The following is a 22,770-nucleotide window of genomic DNA, read 5'->3' as shown; positions in this document are numbered from 1 at the left end:
CAAATAATCAACTCTCATATGCATACTTCTTTAAAGATGCATATGTTCGGGTACGAAAACATTAAAATTGCAATGTTTGGGGTTTATTTGGAAATTTTTTTTACTAATGGTTTTTTGTTTTTTAGAACAAAAAAAAATTAAAAAATATATTTGATAATTAGAAAATTGTTTTCTATTTTTGTTCTTAAGAACAATAAACATGAGTGTTTTTAAAAAACATATTTTAATTATTTTCAATTATTTTTACTTATTTTTTAAGAGTTGTTTTAAAAAATAATTATACAAACATGTATAACGATTAAAAATAATATTCTAAATATAAAAATATATTTTTAAAACATATTTAAAAATATTAAAACAAGTTAAAAACATTTCCTGTTATAAAGTAAATTTTTATTTTATAAAACATTATATAATAGTTTTTAAAAACTATTCTTAAAAGCTATTTTTCAGAACCGTTTAAAAAAAAATGCCAAACAAGGACTTGGTGGTGGTTCCTCATCCCAATAAATAATCTCATAAGTAGTTATTAAGAAAAACAATTATCCAATTGTTAATTAATTTCTTTCCCATTTTTCTCATCCCATCTCTTAATTCTTAAGAATACCCCAACTACCTTGGTACCATCTTCATCTTCTTTTACCAACTTGGAAGCTTCTTACTATTGAGTCGATTTCAAGGTATAGCCTACATGACTACCTTCATTCCCTAATATTCTTTGACATGGGGTGTTTAATGTACTCAACCAAATTTGTGGGTAAGCAATTTAGTTCAATCGTATTATTAGAAGTAACTTATAGGTCATTTGAAACTTGAAAGTGGTATCGGAAAATATTAAAAACACTTATTAATACTTCAAAGTATTTCCCATTTTCTTTTTTTTGAGGGATCATATACACTTTACAAAAGCTTAAACCGATGGAGGTAGAGACCACATCACCTATAAAACCAATTAACGTTAGGGATCAATCAGTGTGGGGCATTGGACTTTTGTCCATCATAATTTAGACAATCTCACTCAATTTCTAATAAACACATCAATTAGCACAAGATGAGTTGAGTCATTCCTTATTCTGACGTTAAATAATACAAAATCACTATAGGTTTGCTTGATAACTGTATTTTAAAATAATTTAAAAAAATAGTTTTGAAAACTATTCTTTGATTTTTATAGAATAAATCTCTATTTGGAACTCTAAAATTTTTTTAACTTATTTTAAATATTTTTTTAAAATAATTTTTATATATAATATTTTATTTTTAATTATTTTACATGTTTGTATAATTATTTTTTTAAAACAATCCTTATAAAATAAGTAAAAATAATAATAAAAAATTAAAATGTTTTATTTAAAAATATCATGTTTTCTCCTTTTTAACTTTTAAGAATAGAAAATAGAAAATAATTTTTTTTTTGTTATTAAAAACGTTTTCTATATTTTTTACTTTAGCGAATAGAAAAGTATTCTAAAAAACAGTAAATAAAGAGGCGTAGGCGCTAAGCATCCCAAAGCCCAATTTCCATCAAAGCACTGAGTTGGGTTCAGGTCCATCCATCCCCAGCCCATCCCATGTAGCCCATCCTCGTGCTCTTATATAGTTATATAAGCGCAAAGGGGACAATAAATTTCAAGCGGAACAGTCTCTGAAAACAACTCAGTTCCTCCTTCCTCAAGCAAAGCCCCAAAAATCCAACTCGGATAACCGACTCAGTGAGCGTGAACTGAGTCGCTGCCATGGAAAGCCAAGATGGAACTCAGCAACCACACCTGGTTCTCGCTCACAAGCTTTTCCTTCTCACCCACCCTGACGCTCAAGACATCGAGAAAGTTCGCCTGAAAGAAGAGGTGTTCGCCGCTGTTAAAGTCGACGGTAAAGTTATCTGTTTCCCACCGAGTTTTCACCGAGTTTCATTGAGTTCCTCTTCTAATTCCATCTCATCTTTATTTTGTTTGTATTAGTTCAGATATGGCTTCGTTATACGAAACCCTAGCCGCCGATTCGGTGCTGGAAATGGATCAGGCTGTTTTGGATACAATGCGTGCGAAGATCGATGATGAGCTGAAGAAGCTTGATGAAAAGTAAGTGTTTTAATTGTCTTTTGCTTTTGCTATGTTTGGTTTCCGAGAAAGGATTGTAAAGTAAATAAATTAAACATTTGCATCTTAGGGTTTTGTAAGAAGAGCTGATTTGTGTGCAAATTAATGTAGAGATTGAAACTGTGGAATGTGAATTGCGAATGGTTTCATTTTGCATGATGAATTGAGATATATGGAGCCAAGCTACAAGCGTCCTATTTCATGAGTTTAGAACAAATTTAAAATTTGTAGTAAATATGCAACTAGAGATATGCAGATTGAGAGTAATCCAATTAAATTGTCTAAAGCAAGGAGGTTGTAGCAATTGAATTTGAGTTAGTCGACCTCAATAGGGTTATGAAAATATTCCGTGTCTCTCAAACTAGTCTTGTATGATTTGTGAATTTCTCATTGGCTTGAAATCCTTATTCACCAGAAATGTGTATTTGAATTGTTGGCAGATTTTTCGTTCATTCGTTAACTGGTTAGAGAAGAAATACCTTATTTGGAAACCCAAGGCTAAGGATCTTTGCATATTGGTCCTTCTAGATATGGGGAGAAGTGTGAATTTCTCATTGACTAGAAATCCTTATTCCTCAGAAATGTGTATTGAATTGTTGGCAGATTTTTCGTTTGTTGGTTAACTGGTTAGAGAAGAAATACCTTATTTGGAAATCCAATGCTAAGGATCTGTGCATATCAGTCCTTCTGGATATAAGGAGACACGTTCTCTGAAGTATTTTAGGTCTTTCAGTTGCTTTATTATGACTGTTATTTTCTTAAACTTTCTATTGCTAAGAGTGCAAGGTCAATAATAGATATTATCTGAGGGAAGTTGATAAACATCACAATCGAGCAGTTTGTTTTTTTTCCATGAGCTGATTTGCTCATTCATATTCATCATTGGTAGAGCAAGGATGCATGAATACTAGTTCTATGAATAGAACTGATATATAGTGCTGCTCTTGTTAATGGATTGTGAAAGGAGAATTTATTAAGAGGAATCTCCGTGCAGTGGTGAACAGTACTAGTTCTACAGCTATTATTATTATTTATTTATTTATTTTTACCTTTGCTACCTATGAACAGAAACTCAAGGAAGTTGTGTTGTAAATAGAACATGTGGTGATGATGAAAGTGAAGGGAGCAGTCATGGTGAACAGAAACCTTGTTTAGATATATGCCCTTTTTCCCTTCACATTAGGGTAAGAAGAAGATTGATGCAAGAATATCGTTTTTTCACATTGGTATTTGATGCAATGGGAAGGTGATTGATGGTGATAACGGCACTAATGTTGTTTTCAAGGATGCTGTTTATAAATTTTATTTGAAGACTCCAAATCTTGGTCTGCATAAAGTAGCATAGCTAAAACAATGCGACTCTCAACATCCATGAGTGATGTTTAGTGATATTCAACTGGAGGTTAATTGATGGTGTGTGATGCAATATGTTACCTATGAAGATGAGTTTTCTTAATGAGCCTAGCATAGCTATTTGATAGGAAAGTAGAATTATGTTTTACAACAATATTCACTCCTTCAAGTCTAGATGGTAAAGGATGTGCTACCAAGTGATGTGCAGCCATCAAAGTTCAAGAGGTCCATGGACTCTTTCCTCAAGCATAATGACAGTGAAGATGCATCCTTGCTCTAGCTCAGCTTCTCAAGGATGGAGTGTCAGAACCATATAAGGATTGAGGGGAGGGTTGGGGTTGTTGGTGTCGGAAAATGTTTTTTCACCTGACGAATATAATAGAACACTACCAAGGGGAGTGGCAAATCCTTGGCCTCTTTTGTAAGGCAAAATGTCCTTACTATTTAGATAACTTTATAGTTTTAGTAAATTTTGTAACCCCTGAAATCAATCTCTTACTCTTTGCCCATCTGGGATGAATTTCTGACTCCACTGTTCAAGCTTCTAACTCAAGAATTGAGCTTAGATCGGAGGTGGAGAATTAATGCATTGCTCATAAATCTTTAGAAGAGAAATGTCATCCTTGGCAACCCAACACTAGGGATGAGGAACCCCCACTACTATTGAGCCTCTTTTTTTGCCACAAAAAATCTACCTTGGTAATTTACTTGGACCTTTAGTTGCTTTATTATGAATACATTATCTGTTTCAATTTAATTTAGTTTTAATATTTAAAGTTGGAAGAAAGTTAGTTGTTGTAGCTGCTATTTTAGTGGGTTACTCTAGTGATACTTCTAACCATCCCTAATTCTTATTCAACAGTAGAATTGGAGTTTAACAAGTTCTGCATCATATGGCCTCACTAAAATCTGGACAGAGCAACATGCATGATCAAATTTTGTGGAATTTAAACAAGTTTGGCTATAGACACTAGTTCTGCATCATTGCTATGTGTACACACACTCAAGTGTTTAGTTTAGGAAGATCTACATCTTTTGGTGGTTTACATTTATCTTTGTTTGCTTCTGTGAAAGAATCATCGAGGTTTAAAATTCAAGATATAAACTAGTTCACAATAGGCTCTGAATCTGAATGGCAGAATTACTATGTAGGGTTAATTTGACTTACCTCCCTTGAAGTTTAGGCTAGATACACTTAGCTACCATTAGTTTGAAATTTCCTCAAATGCCTCCCTTACTTTGAGTCAGTCAAAGGGAAGGTGAGTGAAATTAACAAATGAGAAGGGAGGGAAGGAGAGAGGGAGTTGTTTGTGATGAAATTTCAAACTAATTGTAGCTAAGTCTATTTAGCTGAAACCTATGGGGAGGTGAGTGAAATTAATCCTTACCATGTAATAGGCTTTGTATCTGAAAGGATCATTAGTAATTAATTTTCTTTTTATTTGCACAAGCCCATCTGATTGCATTTACTCAAAATTATTGATGCTCTGTGTGTATTGTGCATTGTGCATTGTGTAGTTAATTTTCTTTATGTACTTACCCAAGTCTATCGGGTTGCATCATTCAGGATTGCTGATGCTGAAGAGAACTTAGGCGAAAGTGAAGTTCGGGAAGCTCATCTAGCTAAATCCTTGTTTTACATTCGGATTGGTGACAAGGTGGGTGATCCATCATGTGACATTTGCCTACTTTATTTTTACCTTTATAACTGAACTAATTTTGCATTTGATGTATTCCCTTAATCCAGGAGAAAGCATTGGAGCAACTCAAAGTAACAGAAAGCAAGACAGTGGCAGTTGGACAAAAGATGGACTTGGTGTTCTATACGCTTCTGCTTGGTTTTTTCTATATGGATTTTGATCTCATTTCCAAAAGCATTGATAAGGCAAAGAAGTAAGTAGAACCATATATCTATTTCCTTTTTAGCAAACTTCTGCCGTTATCTGATGTCCAAAATATCACCTTTGATTGTTGGGGTTTGAGAGTGTTGGGGTTTTTCTTTGTATTTAGTTTTTTAAAGTTGGGTGTCTTCTCTTTTGTTCAGTTTTTGTTTTTGTGGGAAGGACCTCTCATCCTTCTCTTGTTTCTTCTCTTTCTCTTGTATTTCTTCCTTCTCTTGTATCTTTTCTTCTTTTAATATATTTTTCTTCGTTTCTGATAAAAAAAAAAAAATACCACCTTTGATTTGCTTGTTTTCTAATTGTTTAAACATGGATGCAGCTTGTTTGAAGAGGGAGGTGATTGGGAAAGGAAGAACCGTTTGAAGGTGTATGAAGGCCTGTACTGCATGTCCACTAGAAACTTCAAGAAGGCAGCCAATTTATTTTTGGATTCGATCTCAACCTTCACAACTTATGAACTTTTCCCTTATGACACCTTCATATTCTACACTGTCCTTACAAGCATTATATCACTGGATAGGGTTTCCCTGAAACAGAAGGTAATAGGGTTCTGCTGCTGTGTGGTCCTTTGAATTTGCATTGTATATATTACCAGCCCTATTTAATTTGTGTCAGGTAGTGGATGCTCCTGAGATTCTGGCAGTGATTGGAAAAATCCCTTATCTATCAGAGTTTCTTAACTCTCTGTATGATTGTCAATACAAATCGTTTTTCTCGGCATTTGGTACGTGGAAATCTTATTTATCTCCTATATCCCCTTTCCATTATTATAAGGTGTTTGCTCTCAGTAGGGGCAATGGATTGTCTTCTTTGCAGTTCTATTCTATGTGACAAGATCCAATATGACCTATACTCACTAGACTTGCAAAAATTGGTCCAATATGTGCGTCTTATACTTTGTTCCATTTTGGATTATTTCAGCTGGCCTTGCGGAGCAAATAAAATTGGACCGCTATCTGCATCCACACTTCCGGTATTACATGAGGGAAGTCAGGACTGTAGTTTATTCTCAATTTTTGGAATCTTATAAGAGTGTTACCATTGAAGCCATGGCAAAGGCCTTTGGGGTGACAGTGGAGTTCATTGATTTGTAAGTGGTTTTATATTTCATGGATACTCTGATTTGCAAGTGGTTAAGCATTTTCATGGCAGAGTAATTTAAATCCGTTGTGTTTCCAGGGAGTTATCACGTTTTATTGCAGCAGGGAAGCTTCACTGCAAGATTGATAAAGTTGCAGGTGTTCTAGAAACCAACCGACCTGATGCAAAGAATGCTCTTTACCAAGCAACTATCAAGCAAGGAGACTTCTTATTAAACCGGATTCAGAAGCTGTCTCGTGTTATTGATCTGTGAAATTGGTAAGCATTCAGCCATTTGAAGTGATGCCCAGTTTGAAATTACTGAAGAATCACGAAAAACGTCTTGCCAGATGTCTTTTCATGTGAAGAACACAACTACAACTGAGGTTTATTGTCTTTGTTCTCTGACCTTATGAAAGAATTTTTTGCGCATGTTGATTTTCAGATCAAGTTGAGCGAGTTGTTTGCATGGTGTTTACGTTGTAAAACAGTCTGATTCCCATAACTGGGTCCCAATCAAACTTCCAATTATCATTTTTAAAACCTCCAAAAAATATGAACAAACAGCCCAGCTTGGTTTTCTTGTGCTCTTTGAGGTTTCATTACATTTCGGTTGAAACATAATCTTTTTGGCAAAGGTGGATGCATCCTTAGGGGTGAATGATTCCGAATCCTTAGTCTGATATCCGTAATGAGATGGTGATGATGATGGCTGTGATGGTATGATAGTATGAGGTTGCTGCATTAAGTTTATGACGCGTGCTTTGTGGAGGGTGGTGGGGCGGCATATTTTTTTTTTTTGTTATTATTATTTGTGGTTAGTGTTTCCTTGAAAGAAATTAAAATGCTGGCATGCGACCTTGTGGATGATGTAGGACAGGATTAGACTGCTTAATGATACTCTACACCAGCTTAAAATGGGCCTCTGTTACATGGAAAATTTTAGTATTTAATTGTCTTTTGAGGGTAAGGGTGCGGTGGAAATGATGGATCTCCCCTTTCCCGTGCTCTGAAAAAGCGGCAAGGTTTTGATTAGTGATCTCCATTGTACCAGCGGCTGATACATCCTTTACCACATATAATTCCCTACGCTTAGCTGCTTAGGGATGGAGACGCGGTCCCCAAGGCCCAGGGTGTTTCAAGATTCAATTTGCTAGGGGTCCTGGTGATGTTGAATGATAAAAAAGGCTTATGATAGTGAATGATATGGAAGGTTTGCTGCTGGTGTTGAATGATATAAAACATTTACTCACCTTATCGTTGTACAAATAAGATGGTTAATTTGCAAGAACCTCAAGTATGAAATTTGTTTATTTGATAAAAGTAGGTTCAAGATTGAAAGAAGAAAAGTAAAGAGGGAGATGGAGAGACATGCTTGGTTTGGTTTATTTTTTCATATCTCGTTTCAATGTGGATAATACAAAGAATATCGGATGTAATTAAAATCAGATAAAAATTTATATATTTTAAAATTATTTAATAAAAAAAAAAAGTAAAATGAGTTTCAAGTAATATATACAATAATTTATTATTTGAAGCCAAACAGTCTAACTGCTTCAAACATTTAATAAAATAGGATCTTATTTCCAGCTCTGGAGAGTGGAATGTTGCTATATGTCATCATGATCGGGTGCCCAAAAGATAATTTTGGAATATTATTTCATTTATGGTTGGGCGCATTTATGGGACCAAATACTAAATCATCTACCGAATAGGATGATGGGACATATAATTAATCTTCAGAATATATTTTTTGAAAAGAGACGAAAAATGGAACAAACTGAAAAGGAAAAGGTAATAAAAATGAAAAGCAAAAGATAAGCCTCTATGGACAAACCATCCTTTTCTTTTCTTTTTCTCTCTCTCACGCCCCTGGTACAAAATTCAACACTCGATTTTAACTCCACCACCCCACTTCCCAGTGGCTCTCTCTGCGGGTGAGTCATGTGTGGTCTCTGTCCATAGCAAATCAGAAAGCATCCATTAAAGGCTATCTTATTTCTTAATTCTCAGCCACAATTCGTCCAGTACGACAAATCCCATCGATACGAAAAGTCAAATTATCAACATGAAAAGCAGTTTGAGAGCTTGACGAAGATTCAGCCCAGTCACCAATAGAGAGCTATGCCTCCTCTGGATTTCAAAGATTTCCAAGAAAAGCTCTCAACCCATTTCAGGCCTTTTCACCGCTCCTTCCAGTTCTGGGTGCGAGCGGTTGATATCTACACTGGCTACAAGGTCCTTTTCTGTGCAAAACAACTCTTTTATCTGATTTGTCTCTCTGAGAATTGCATTGGTTATTTATTTATTTATACATGTATTTTTGGGTTTTTTTGGATTAGGTGTTTCAACTTCGGGTGAGTTTCGTGAAGGATGTGAAGAAGCAGGAGGAAATGTGGGAGGTGCAACACGAACTTGCAGCTGAGAAGATATATGCTACGTGCGCTGACCTTGGTGGGTTTTTTCTTAAGGTATTTGAAAGATTCACTTTGCCTCAAATGGGTTTTTGGTTTTGTGCTATTCAGCTGGAATTGTGGGGTGATATTGGTGTAATTCGAATGGGGTTTGGCCGATATTGTCATTTATTTATTCATTTTTGTTATTGTTGTTTATTTTTCAATTGGGTATCTTGATTTTTTGGCTGTTTATTATATTTTTTTGCTCCCCCTTTTTGAACTGAAAATGTATTTTTATCCCTTTTTTTTTTCTTGGCCGTGAATTCTGAAGTGGAAATGGCTCAATTCAGATGGGTTCTGGGTCTTTTGTGTGACTGAAATTTAAATCGTTCATTGTTTTTTTTTTTATTTCTGTCAGCATTGAGTGGAGGTTTTTGTCTTATTCTTTCTTCCTGAAAACCCTAAGATTTAGAATTGTTTTTACATTTCCTAGCTTTTCTCAGAAATAAAAAAGCAGCATCTGGTTTGGAAGAAACTGCAATTTTTGATGGATTATGTTTTGTATTCCCTTTGTTGGACAAATTTACCTTACTTTGATGGGGTGTGAATCAGATTGCCCAAATTATTGGAAAGCCTGACTTGGCCCCAGCTGCATGGGTTAGAAGGCTTGTTACACTGTGTGATCGAGCTCCTGCAACCCCATTTGATGCAATCCAACCTGTGCTGGAGAAAGAGTTGGGTCAAAGTATTGGTGAAATATTTGAAAGATTTGATGTGGATCCAATTGGTTCTGCTTCAATTGCACAGGTGCTTCTCTCCATGTGGAATCTTTGCCTCCTTAAATAACATGAATCATGCTTAAGCTACAATTTCCAACATTATGAGTAACTGCCCAAATATCTCTGCAATCATGAATCATTGCACAAATACATATGTAATTATGAGGGGGGGAAAGGGTTCCATTTCAAATTGCTTACTACTTGATGAATTTTTCCATTTTTAATTCTCAAATTAACAAATTGAAACAAGTAATTACCAAGGGATTACGTTTTTTTTTTCTTTTTTTTTGAAAACAAAGATTGCTTGTTAGGAAAAACGTCTAAAAAATCAGTCATGTTCTAGTGAATGAAATTGCGATTAAAAATAATCAGTTTTTGAGAAAACTGGAATTAAAATAAAGGATTTATTGGTTTTTTTTTTAATACAAAATTGGGCACTGTGAGAAGAATTTGTAGAAGTTTATGTCAAGTTTTATTACTGAGGCTCCAGAGTTCAAATGATCGAGAAGAAGAGTGAAGAAAAGAGAATAAAACCCTTCAGCTGCTCTTGTTTGGTTTGGTTGAAGGAAAATATGGACTTTGCCTGAATAACTATTTTCCAGGAAGGAATTATTTCCTTAAAATCTCTTCCACCATTTATTTACAGGATAATGTATCATGAGAGTGTTGAAACTCTTTCTTTTGAATTTTGATGTAAACCAAGCAATTGAGGGAAAACCTTTTTTTTCTTTGGCACAACTTTCTTCTTTATTTTTTATTTATTTATTTAACTTTGTTTTCCCAGAATCCCCTTGCATGCACAAGTTTCCTGACCATCAAACACCCTCTAAATTACCCAATGAGAGGGAAAGATATTGCCAAATGTATGTGTTAATATTTCAAGCCAGGAGCTTGGCCAACATTCTGAGATTGAGAGTGAATGGTGCTGGAAATGGATATATGACTTAATTGAGGGAATATGGTAGTGATATCATTTATCCTTGAGGCACTTTGTCTGATCTACATATGTTTTATGCTTAATTTAGGTTCACCGAGCAAGATTGAGAGGTGATAAAAATGATGTTGTTGTCAAGGTAAGGAAACTTGGAGTTTTTCGACATGGTATTTTGCTGTCTCAGAATGTTCATGTGTTCTGATCTTTCAAGCGTACTGTAGGTGCAACATCCTGGAGTTCAGGATCTTATGATGACTGATATCCGTAACTTGCAAGCTTTTGCTTTATACATGCAGAAGACAGATATTAAATTTGACCTTTACTCTGTGACTAAAGAAATGGAAAAACAGGTATACATTATTTTTGTTTAGGCAGTTGTTGTTGATTAATAGTATATTTTATTTATATATTTATTTATTTATGTAAAGTTTGTGTGTGATTTTGTTATTTTTTCCATTGCAATCTTAGGATAACTATGCCTAGGAAACAATGAAGAAGAATTTTTGAGAATAATTGCCAAACCTGGTTTAAGTCATAAATATTATTACATTGCCATGATCCCTACTTGTATCTTGCATAAACTCCATTGACCATGATATGCAAATTCTTCAACCAGATTAAGCAGAGAAAGATCAGAGCGGGCCTATTTTTAAATTTTCTGAATTTCATTTAGTAGTTCCTTATAAACTGTATATTCTGTCTCAGCTAGTTTTGTTCCTATCCAATATTTTTGAAAAATAGTTATGGTACATATCTAGATAATGCTTATTTCAGCCATGTCAAACATCAGTGGATGTGCACACTTCTGTTATTTGCATCAAATTGGCTTAATTATTTTCTAAAATTCCTTTTATGGGTGACTGGTGTGATGTCAATTATGTTCCTCAGGTCTTGGTTTTTGGTCAATTTTTGTCATGGGAAATCAAGCCCTGATATAATTTATATTCATCAAAAAAGTATTGAAAGGATTTCATTTGTTTTGTCTTCTTTTAGGTTGTTGTTCTCAGTATTATTTGGTTTGCATTTGAAATTTCTTTTCTTCTCTCTGAGATCACAAGTCAGATCATTTTACAATGCAAAAGCATGAAAAGTACTTCTAAATGCTACCTATAGTGCTGTGTTCTGTAATATGGATCTCTGTTTTTTTCCCCTTTTTTATTTAATTGTAAATTTTGATGTAATTCTCTGGTATTTTGTTGATTAAGTATACGTAGATTTTCTATCTGCATTATTCTTGATCTTTTCATATATTTCTTGAACATAATTTTATTTTCTTTTTCTTCATTCAAGATTGGATATGAATTTGACTTCATTAGGGAGGCTGATGCAATGGAAAGAATAAAACGTTTTTTGTATGAGAATAACAAAAAGCGTCCTGTTTTGGTGCCACGGGTAATACGTGATATGGTGACTAGGTATGTAATCATTCAGCAATTTTTTCCTTATTGTAATCTAAACTTGCAAAGTTAAACTAGGATCTCTTTTTTCAGCTCTCTCCATAATTTGAGATTTCTTGGTACTATTAACGTTCCACAGTTAAATGTTATCAAATAAAGAAGAGTTGTTTGTCACTTGATATCATTTCATGCTTTACTTCATGAATTGATTTCTTCCAGTGTATTCACCCGCAACCTTGTGGCATGCTTTCTCTATTTGCAAATTTTTGCTGATTGACAACGAATCCAAAATGTCCCACCAATATGACTTGATAAGTTTGAAATGTGTTTAATTTGCTTGAATTTCTAATCTACTATTTAGTTTGTGATGATGAACTAGATTTAGTGCTTACATGGTAACAATAATTAGCAAGTCCTACAGTTTTTTGGCTCATTGTTGGTTATATGGTGGTTGATATAAGAGAAGTTACAAACAAAATCAATAGCAGAACCCTGAAAGAACTGGACTATCATCAATGTCGAGATTCAAGTCCTCATGCTTTGAACGGAAAAAAACAACTATTGATGGCTTTGCATTGCAGGGTAAAGCTCATGTAACAAACCAAAATTTGGAATATTATATGGCTATTACTCATGATGGTCAGGACAATTTTTAATGTTGCTGAACAAAGGTTGGACAAACCTGTAGATCAATGGATTGTTAATTTTTCTTAAAATATGTGCAATTAAATTTGCTTTTGCTTAAAAAAGTTAGTGAGGCCTTATGGAGTTAGTAGGGCTCCTAATTTTTACCCTCTTGTCTTCACCTTCAAAAATACTTGTTATTTTATTTTATGTATTACTTCTTCATTCCCTTTTGTACATTAAATGGTCCATCATATTTGAAATTTCCTTCCACAATACAATCAAGGTTTATCTCAGGTCAGTAAGGTATTGTTATACCTGTTTCTACTACCTGGTTATCAACTCTTTTGAATGTTACTACTCTTTCCAATAATCCAATTATCGGTCACAGAACAATATCTTCTTTTTGAAATTGCACAACATGTATGAAATTAAGTCAATTCTTACTTCTGCTGTGTTTCACAATTTTTCTGTGTGAGATTCTACACTGCTTCAATACGGGTTCTGTAAGCTTGCTTTGTTCACCTTTTGGTAATTAAGCGTTTCTCTGTTTGGTTAGGAGGGTCTTAGTGATGGAATATATTGATGGAATTCCTATCCTGAACCTCGGTGATGAAATAGCAAAAAGGGGCATTAATCCGGGTGGTAAGCTCGCAGCAGCAGCAAAGCAGTAAGCTCCTTGATTTTCTCTGAGAGTATGAAGTTCCCAATCACCTTGACCCTTCTCTCCTCCCTCCATCTCTCTCTCTCTCTCTCTCTCTCTCTCTCTCTCTCTCTCCCTCCCTATCCCCTTCTCTCCCCCTCTCTCCCATTTTCTTTCTCCTTCTCTCACTCTCTTGTTTGTTGGTTTATCATTGCCTGCCTCTTTTCTAACAGATTGGTTCCTTCAAAAATTTCCCTCTTTGAAGCAGCATCTTTCCTGGATTTCTAACTAATGTATAAATCCATGTCTTTTGCTTCATTTTACCAGTATCTCCTGATTTATTGGTGAAAATTTTGCTCTATTATATTTCTTGACAAGTTACTCAATAATTGGTCTTTCCGTTGCCCTTTTTTTCAAAACAGTAAATCCATACACTTCAATTCTGTAATTGCAGGAAGATCCTTGAAAGTTTGACTATAGCATATGGGCAAATGATACTGAAGAGTGGTTTCTTCCATGCAGATCCCCATCCTGGAAATATTCTGATCTGCAAAGGTTCAGAGGCAAGTGGGCAATATAAACTTGTTTTGTTTTTTACCTTTTTTTCCCCTGATCTTAATCTTGTTACATAATCTTTTTACTCGTGTTCATGATTGCCTAGTCTGTACTCTCATTTGTTTCCAGTTATTAGTCCATGTTCTTGATTAAAAAAAAAAAAGCATCAAATAATTGATGAAATAATAGTTTTGGTTTTTTGTAAAGGTATTCAAACCTTTTTAGTTCATATGTCATTTGTTCCCATGTTTAACTTAGAACTTCAAAGTTAATTATCGTTTACTCTCATGTTTGAGATGCAACTTAAAGCTTATTCTTGCTATTTTCTTTTTCCACCAAGTCAGGTTGCATTGCTAGACTATGGGCAAGTGAAGGACCTCCCAGACAAGTTGAGGATTGGATATGCTAATTTGATTCTGGCTATTGCTGATAATGACCCGGTAAAGGCATCAGAAAGCTACAGGTACTAAGTTTTGCCTATAAATTGCTTCTTCTGTCTCTAATTAACTTACAATTGGTTTTCCAGGATTGGAATAGAAACCGAGACTGGAAATAATTAGCTACAGACTGCCCAGCATTACATGCAGGCTTGAATGAGAACAAGAACCTGATTTGATAGTCCTAAACATTGATAGATATAGAAATCTATATTAATATTATACATTTTTATATGCATATGTATGGGATATATTACAATATATTGGTGTAGTGACCATTCATATTTGATGGTATATGGACATATTTTGATGTTACAACTGAGAAACTATGGTGTGATGTGTTTTTGGTTTTGATAGTCATATCCATTTACTATACCCAATTGTTTTTCCCATTTTTTAGGGAGCTTGGCATAGAGACCTTAAGCAATTGTAAGGATGAACAAAATGAATTATTCAAGTTGGCCCAGACAATGTTTGATACAAAACTACCACCTGGAGTAGTGATGCTACAACCTTTTGCAGAAGATTCTTCAATAAAAAAGGTTGCTGTTCAGGTATGCATTAGATTTCTTGTATTAACCATGGGCTGTCCAATATCTTCCCCCTGCTTGTAGCTGATTATTACTGATGATTATCTATTAGTTGAGTTATTACTTTGTTCTTTTTCCCCATATTGATTGATTCACTTGGAGCTATTAAACAACTCTGCATGAAAGGAAATTATTTCATTGATATTTGACAGCCTTGAAACATGCATTATTGTTTATGGTGCAGTTGGAATAGGTTGTTAGTGATCATTTACTTATTTGAAAAACTTCCTTTTAGAATTCAAGAGTTGGTATCTTTCAAAATTTTGGTATCATCATTTTGGATGAGTGCTTGTTTCTGTATGAACCCCATTTTCAATGACCAGTAGTGCACTAAAAATTTATGGTAAAAGAACACTAAAAAGGACGAACCAAAAAAGACCAAAAAAAAAAAATCATTTTATTTCCATATTGCTTAAAGAAGCCTCTTTAGAGCTTCTAAAATTTGATCAAGTAAACTTGAAGAGTGGTGTTGAACTTGGGAGAAAGATACTGGAACAAGAAAGTAGTTAAAGCATGGACTCTATGTTCTGCTACAATTTGTTGACCTTAACTGTGTAAAAATTTCCTTGTTATGTTGTTGGGTATGGTAGGCTTTTCCAGAGGAACTGTTTTCTATCCTTCGTACGGTTCATCTATTGAGAGGACTTAGTGTTGGCCTTGGAATAAACTACTCATGTGCAGACCAGTGGAGACCCATTGCAGAAGAAGCCTTGGTTCGTGCAGGTAGATTAAAAGGTAAACCTTCTAAATACCCAACTAAAGAACGAGTGGCATAACACTATCTCTGCATTGAATTTTTCATGGTGTTTCAGATGAGTACCATTTGAGCTCATCCCACCTGTAACAAGTATTAAAATTCTCTTAGGATTTCCAGACTGGAATCATTTACATTTCTCACAATTATTTCTGTTGACGATTCTAGTACTCTGCAGCGACCCTTTGTTCTGCCGCTCTGCCTTCCACTACTCTCCATGATTAACATGCTTGACTTGATATCATTTCAGATAAGGATGTCAAGAGCAGAGCACGTCAAAGCAGCTTCTTCAGACGAATATTTTCGCAACAATGATTGGCTCATTACAAAGGGTAGGCATCGATCAATTGAATGCTGGCATAATGTGTAGTTATCCTGCATTGTTGTAATATAAACATCAAGGTACATGCTTCTAATAAGTTATTTCAAATGTAATCTTTCAGGGTTGGAGAAAGAGGCGACTGTAGACAAAGCTACAGTACTCAGGGAGTGTAGATTGAGCAAAATCCACATCCCATCTCATTAACTTAACAAAAGAAAAGAGAGACGAGAAAAAAAAAAAAAAAAAAAAAAGCACACAGCAGTTTTCTGGTTTGTAATTCCTTTGAACACCAGTTGTTGACTGGACAATTCTTTTCCTCTGAAATCATATGATGATGGAAATAAGGATTCTCAGCAATCCAGGCGGTTTAACTGCTTGTTCACACTTCAACTCATCTGTTTGAAGTGTGAACTCAGTTTATGGCTGCCTACCATGGAAATCTTTTGACTGCTTGATGTCAACTGATTAGTATTTGTTTGGATACAAAATGTAGGAACGCTTATTTATGCATTCTGGTCCTACTCCATTCATTGTTTTGCATCCTATTTTCCATTGTTTTATGTTGAAATACTATTTTGTTAATACCTTCGTATACATATATATATATATATAGATATATATCATAATAGGGATAAAGACTACCAAAGTCTTGTAATTTATATTTAGTTATTTAAAAAAAATTAAGATTTATTTTAAAAGATTATTGAATTCTTTGAGACTTTTATAAAATTCTTTTTACTAAAAATATTACTACGACTATTGAAAAAAAATCATATGAGAGTTTCTTTTTACTATTGTTTAAATTCTTCTGAAAAATTACTTGGAATGTTTTTGATAATTTTTTTGTTATAAAGTCTGAAACTTTTTTTATCTATAGTTGATTTTTAAATTTGATATGTTTGGGTGTATTTATAATTAATATCTAAAATTACTTAAATTAAAAATGCGTTTGACAGTAATTTTATTTAAAGTGTTTTTTTTTTTTAAAATGTTTTTAGGATAATAAAAGCATGTTTGTTTGTGATTCTAGGAAGTACTTTTAATATTTCTAACACTTGAAATTTTTATCATTCAAGTGTTAGAAATACTAGAAACGTTTTCTAAAATCATTCTTAAACGTATTTTAACTTATTTAAGTGTTTTTCCAAAAAAAATTATAGATCGATTTCTCAAATTTTTGAAAATGTTGAGTTCGTTTGTTAATGATTTTAGGAATTGTTTTTAATTTTTTTAGTACTTAAAATTTTTTTATCTTTCAAGCATTAGAAGAGTTAGAAACGTTTCTTATAATCATTATCAAATATGCTCTTAGAGCTCATTTGATAGTCATCATAGGAAATGCTTTTAATATTTTTAATGTTTGAAAATATTCATTATTCAAGTGTTAAAATGGTTCAAAAAGTTTTTTAGAATCATTATCAAACACATTTTTAATATTTTTTTCAAAAACACTTTAATTAAACACATCATTTCATTTTTTTTCAACTTTGCACATTATACAAAGTGGTTATACTTGATGGTATAAAAACTACATAATACACCTTATTGAGAACATCCTTTATTTATTTTAAGTTATATTTAAATTGTTTTAAAATTATTATTTAATTCTTTCTTTAAGTATTAAGATTATTTGATAAAATAAACTTAAAATTTATTTTAAATTATCAAATTGACATATTTATCCTTATAAATTATAATTAGAACAAAAGAGATTGATTAATAATAAAGGTCCTCGATTAATAAAAGAAATTATAGAGGTAATTAGAACAAACAAAGATAAAAAGGTGAAGTAAAGATGTGAACTTAAAAATAAGTTAATTGCTTTTACTTATTACTTAAAATTCTTTTTGATTTTAAGTCATATCTGTACCCACAAATTTTGTAAATTTGATCCTACGAAATAAGCAAAACAAATAGAAAAATAAAGCAAATAGAATATTTATTAAAATTGAAAATATTGTGGGTACAATCTCAAAAATAATATTCTTTCCAAAAGAATATTTTCCCTTTGATTCTTTTGCTTTGATCACACTTTGGAAGACGATAACGACGTTTTCTAGATTTCGAAGATCAATCGAGGGCCACAATTGACTTATTCTCGAATGAATTTGTTGAATGACAAATAACGTGTGTAGTAGTTTATCGAACTTGTAGAGAGATTTGATGAAACTTTTTCTTTTATTGTGAAACCTCTTTACCCGTACGAAGTTGCCTTTGGATTTTTCTCCTTAAGATTTTCCTTTTTGGATTTTTCTGATTTATGAATTTTCTCCCTTCTTGATAAAAGATGTCTTTATTTATAGGAGAAGATAGATAATTTGAATTTCAAATTTTCGAATTTTAGTTTCTTAATTCAAGGGATTTAGTTCCTTAATTTTAGCAAATTTTCTTCTTACCAACAAGATAATAATAATAATAATTTTCTTGTTATTATTATTATCCTTTTTTATAGTTGGAGATTATGGAAATTTATCCATAAGAGGATACTTTTTTTAAAAAAATTTATTCATTTTGAAGACCAAATTAGTGGTAATTTAATCACTAATTTTTTTTATGTCTACAAATGCCCCCACTTCAAGACATTTCATACATGCATTATCACGTGGATGAGGTGAGTCTTGAAGTAATTTTTTTTTTCAAAGAAATATTTTAATAGGGAGTTTCCTATTTTTTTTTTAAATATTTTTTTCCACTTTTTTTCAAACTCCAATTCGTTTGCCTTCTTGCTTTACACTTTTAGTCTTTTTCTGATTTATCATCCCTATATACATTTTTTTTTTATATAAAGGGGACAATAGTTAAGAAACTTGATTTGAACTTTTTCTGCCAATTTGAAAAACCTGATTTGAATTCACCGCGAGAAATCTTCACCTCTTCAAACTTGTAAGTGTATATATATATATATATATATATATATATATATATCGGAGCTTGGCGGGTGTCTGGCGAAGTCAATGGGACGGACCCTCAGTGTTGGTTGCCTTGGGAGACGTCATCACTGGGCTATATGTCTATATATTGAAGTAAGGATGAGGATTTTACATATAAAATCCATTCACGTGATCTCCTAAAAAGTGGATGGATATATATATAATGAATGACACGTGAACCCAAAGTGGATGGATGAGGATTTTATATATATATATGAATGAATGACACGTGGACCCAAACCAGATATATATATATATATATATATATATATATATATATATATATATATATATATATATATATATATATATATATATATATATGAATGACACGTGATATTTCAGGTAATTTAATTTAATTTAATTAATTAATTATATTTTAATTACCTCAATATTTGAGGGGAATTTTTAATAAAATTAAATATCCATAAAAAAATATGAATATTTAAAATTTGACCCCCGTGTAATCAAGTCGTAGCCCTGACGTGAAGCGGTATCGTATTTTCAGCACTTATGTGCTAAAGTCTTTACCTATGCAAATTGGCTTGATTTGAACGCATAGTGGTGTTCAAGTTTTAATATTGAATTAAAATCGGAATAATACTTGGTATCTATGCAAACAAGTTATACCCCTGATACTACGCGTTGTTGTATTTTCGGCACTTATATGCTAAAGTCTTCACTTATGTAAATTGGCTTGACTTGAATGTATAGTGGTGTTTCAAGTTTTAACATTTAATTAAAATTAGAATAATACTTGGTATCTATGCAAACAAGTTATGACCCTAATGCTACATGGTGTTGTTCTTTCAGCACTTAATACGACTTGAGTGTTAAGGTCTTCACCCATGCAAATTGGTATGACTTAAATGCATAGTGACATCTAAAAACTTAAACCCATATTTTATTCATCTTTCTTTCTACCTTTTTGTGTGTGTGTGTAGGATGACGTTCTTCAAATGTTTCAAGGAAAAGATTGTAACCATTCTTGAGAATGATAGTGAAGATTTTGAGGAAGTAACTACCTTGTCAGTGCATAAGTCACTTACTGACCTTCAATCTTTGTTAGTGTCAGTGACAAAAGACCCATTACACATTTCTTCTTGGTCTCGAGTTGCATCTTGCAAGCTTACAAATATCAGCAATTCAAAACTTAATAAGGTGAAACCTGTTTCTGATGTTCTATTACTGAATTCCTCTCACCCAACTACTATTGAAGTTCATGATGAATTTGGATTGTTGAGTTCTCGTGTTCGTGACGGAGAAGCCAAATGGGAAAGCTCATTCTAAGTATTTGGGGAATCTTTCTTCATCGAAGGATATTGGGAATGGGTTGAGGAGGTATTGGGTCGGCATGGACCATTTCTTAAAGGATGTAAGCTTTATGAAGCTATTTTTGCATCCTTATTCAGCTATGATCGTCATGCCTCTGTGATTGGGGCCTTTTGCGAACGTTGGTGTCCTACCACTAACACCTTGTATACTTCCATTGGAGATTTCCATCTCCCTTTGAGACTAGTATCGTATTGCTGTACTACCAATCATTGGATCTTTTTATGATGAGATGGTACCAAACGCGGAAGAGTTATCTAATGATGCAACAAAGTCCTCACTCCCACCAAGTTGTCGAAATTTATTCCTTGCATATCATTGAATTTGCTTTGAGGCGAAAGGAAAGTCTTTAGTCAAGTTAGCCTCTTGGGTGTCATTTTGGTACAAAGGCTCCATGAAGTATGCAAAACCTCCAAAGAAAAGTACAAGGAATAAGGCGTAGAAGCCTAATGAGACTCATAACCCCTCCGGGGAAATTGATCCTATTAAATTTCGTACTCAGTTGGAGATGAAAGTTTTTAACAATCTTGGCATAGCCAAGGCAGATGTTAAAGAGACTTACTTGGCCACTTTCTTAGCATGTTGGTTATGTAAGTTTGTTCTTCCTTGGGAGGGTGTTAATTTGATTCGTCATGGAGTCTTCAAGGTAGCTAGTAGAATGGCTCAAGGTGAGACATTTAGCCTTGTTGTTCCGGTGTTAGCAAACATTTACAATGGCTTAAATTAAATCTCTTGTTCTTCAAAACCTGGGATTAATGCATATTTTTTCCCTATTCATTACTTATACGGATGGTTAGGTGAATATTTCGACACCCATTTCATTTCTCCTTCTTGGAACCATTCCCCATGAATGACTTATTACATCGGCGAGTTTTCTGCTAAGTGTTTTGATAATTTGCAAGCTCAAGCTTTGATAATGTCTTGCAAAGGTGTAAAGTTGGACCATTTGGCATTGCGCCACAAGGAGCATGTGCCCAGACTGATAATGAATCTATTAGTGTTACCAAACTTTCTTATCTCATAAGTCTTTGCTCTAACTATTTATCTTTACGACAAGGTAACCATTGGGTGATCCAACCGTATTATCTTCATCAGTTTTCTAGGCAATTTAGGTATCCTCAAGACCTTCCAGGGGGTTTGGCAGAGATTTTTTGCATTGGAACTTTAGAGGTGATGTATCAACATTGGGAGTTATGCACTAGGCTTGGTACCTACTCCAAAGTTATTATACCAGATTATCATAGTCTTGAAGAGTTTTTAGTCACCAAGGCTTATGCGGATTGGTGGGTCAAAGTGCGTAATCCTAATAAGGAAATTCTTACTGCTGCTTGTATAGAGCCCCCTCCTGATTCTTCTCTGTAAATACCCTCAAAATCTTTAGAGAATAGAACGCGCAAAGATGACTCAAGTGTTTCTACTAAGGAGAATGTTAAAGACAATGTTGAGAATGATTTTGATGATTTACCTGATGATTCAAGAGCTTCTTCTAAGCGCTCAATGGGTGGACATCAAACTAATACCTCCACACACTCAGAGCATGAGGAAACTATTTTCGATGGTGGTAGTACTCATGTCACAAGACTTTTAAGCAACATAACAATGCACAAGGTCTTTGTGTATTAGACGACGACTTTGAAAATACAAGTGAATGTCATTTCAAATGTCGAAAGATTAGACCCAACCCTATGTACTATGATGAGACTAACTCTCATCCTCTTGATGCAGATGTCTTCTTTGCTGTCGTCACAATTTCTATTCAACCGATGGAACTTGATGATGAAGAGGTAATTTATTTATTTATTTTGCATTAATACTGAAAAAATAAATATTTGCCTTAGGTGGCGGGTGACAACCAATTTTTCGATGAAGGGGATGAGTCATCTCCTAAGGATTGGTTTGAAAATGTTGTTGCTACTAGGGAGTCAGCGCCCTTTACCTTGATTATGCAATGAGATAATCACTCTATCATCCCATTACCTTTGGCTCATTCTCGTTTGGGTGATGAAGGTTTTACTAACATCTTAAGTGATGTTCTGATTGAATCTCAAGGTCAAAAGACCACAATTGGAGATACAACATATGATGAATTGACACTTTTAGCAGTTGCAGGTTTAATTGTTGAACAACAATCTCTGTGCACTACTGTGGTTGCTCCTTCTATTTCCATTCACAGATTCGACGTCGAACAAATCATCCTTAATGCCCAACGCTAAGCAACACTTATGATAGGAGAAGACATTAAGGAGATAATTATCAAAACTTCCAATGAGTGTCTGCCATTATTGGGAAGAAAAATTGATGAGCTTTTCAATGCTATTGCGAAGAGTGGAGTGGACCCTTCACCATTGAAGTCTCAGATTGAGAAGTACATGGAAAGTGTAGATCACCTCGATGCAGTGCAACGCACCCATTCTATGAAGATATCTCTGGAAGTACAAAATGAACGTTTAGCTATTGTTGTGTCTCAAATTGTGAATGCTCTAAACTCTGAGGGTGTATAGGCAAACCGTCGTCAGTCATTAAAGGTTGACTTAGCTAATCTCGATGCTAAACATGAAGCACTTAAGAAGGAATTGGAGCAATTAGGTATACAAAAAGAGCGCCTTCATAACTCAATCTTGGAGATTGATGAGATTATAGCTAA

General features: G+C 33.8%; 2 protein-coding genes across 3 annotated transcripts; both read left to right on the top strand.

Annotated features, from left to right (window-relative positions):
- The first annotated feature begins 1,639 nt into the window (after positions 1–1,639).
- On the top strand, positions 1,640–7,023 carry LOC117905054 (26S proteasome non-ATPase regulatory subunit 6). Its single transcript, XM_034817930.1, has 8 exons — positions 1,640–1,872; positions 1,967–2,081; positions 5,020–5,110; positions 5,200–5,345; positions 5,673–5,892; positions 5,969–6,077; positions 6,275–6,443; positions 6,533–7,023. Exons 1-8 carry the CDS (start codon positions 1,737–1,739, stop codon positions 6,705–6,707), a joined length of 1,161 nt encoding a protein of 386 aa, XP_034673821.1. The 5' UTR covers positions 1,640–1,736; the 3' UTR covers positions 6,708–7,023.
- Positions 7,024–8,307: 1,284 nt separating this feature from the next.
- LOC117904984 (protein ACTIVITY OF BC1 COMPLEX KINASE 8, chloroplastic) lies at positions 8,308–16,404 on the top strand. 2 transcript variants are annotated; one of them, XM_034817830.1, is made up of 13 exons: positions 8,308–8,671; positions 8,776–8,904; positions 9,442–9,636; positions 10,634–10,681; positions 10,764–10,892; positions 11,833–11,957; positions 13,123–13,233; positions 13,661–13,769; positions 14,106–14,224; positions 14,599–14,752; positions 15,379–15,523; positions 15,793–15,874; positions 15,986–16,404. In XM_034817830.1, the coding sequence occupies exons 1-12, from the start codon at positions 8,558–8,560 to the stop codon at positions 15,855–15,857; spliced, it is 1,443 nt and encodes a 480-aa protein (XP_034673721.1). In that variant the 5' UTR covers positions 8,308–8,557; the 3' UTR covers positions 15,858–15,874; positions 15,986–16,404. The 2 variants fall into 2 exon arrangements, with proteins under 2 accessions (XP_034673721.1, XP_034673722.1); XM_034817831.1 differs by lacking the exon at positions 8,308–8,671 and having other exon boundaries at positions 8,783–8,887.
- The last annotated feature ends 6,366 nt before the right edge of the window (positions 16,405–22,770 follow it).

The sequence above is a fragment of the Vitis riparia genome, chromosome 17 (assembly GCF_004353265.1).
Source record: "Vitis riparia cultivar Riparia Gloire de Montpellier isolate 1030 chromosome 17, EGFV_Vit.rip_1.0, whole genome shotgun sequence".
NCBI lineage: Eukaryota > Viridiplantae > Streptophyta > Magnoliopsida > Vitales > Vitaceae > Vitis > Vitis riparia.
This window is presented reverse-complemented; position numbering and strand designations above follow the sequence as displayed.

What these genes read in the sequence shown, in the direction of transcription:
- LOC117905054 (XM_034817930.1), top strand. Translation starts at nt 1,737, where the DNA reads ATGGAAAGCCAAGATGGAACTCAGCAACCACACCTGGTTCTCGCTCAC. An exon ending in ATCGTTTTTCTCGGCATTTG is followed by an intron (nt 6,078 to 6,274) that starts GTACGTGGAAAT and finishes GGATTATTTCAG; the next exon opens with CTGGCCTTGCGGAGCAAATA. An exon ending in ACAGTGGAGTTCATTGATTT is followed by an intron (nt 6,444 to 6,532) that starts GTAAGTGGTTTT and finishes TTGTGTTTCCAG; the next exon opens with GGAGTTATCACGTTTTATTG.
- LOC117904984 (XM_034817830.1), top strand. Translation starts at nt 8,558, where the DNA reads ATGCCTCCTCTGGATTTCAAAGATTTCCAAGAAAAGCTCTCAACCCAT. An exon ending in ATATCTACACTGGCTACAAG is followed by an intron (nt 8,672 to 8,775) that starts GTCCTTTTCTGT and finishes TTTTTGGATTAG; the next exon opens with GTGTTTCAACTTCGGGTGAG. An exon ending in CTAAAGAAATGGAAAAACAG is followed by an intron (nt 10,893 to 11,832) that starts GTATACATTATT and finishes TCTTCATTCAAG; the next exon opens with ATTGGATATGAATTTGACTT.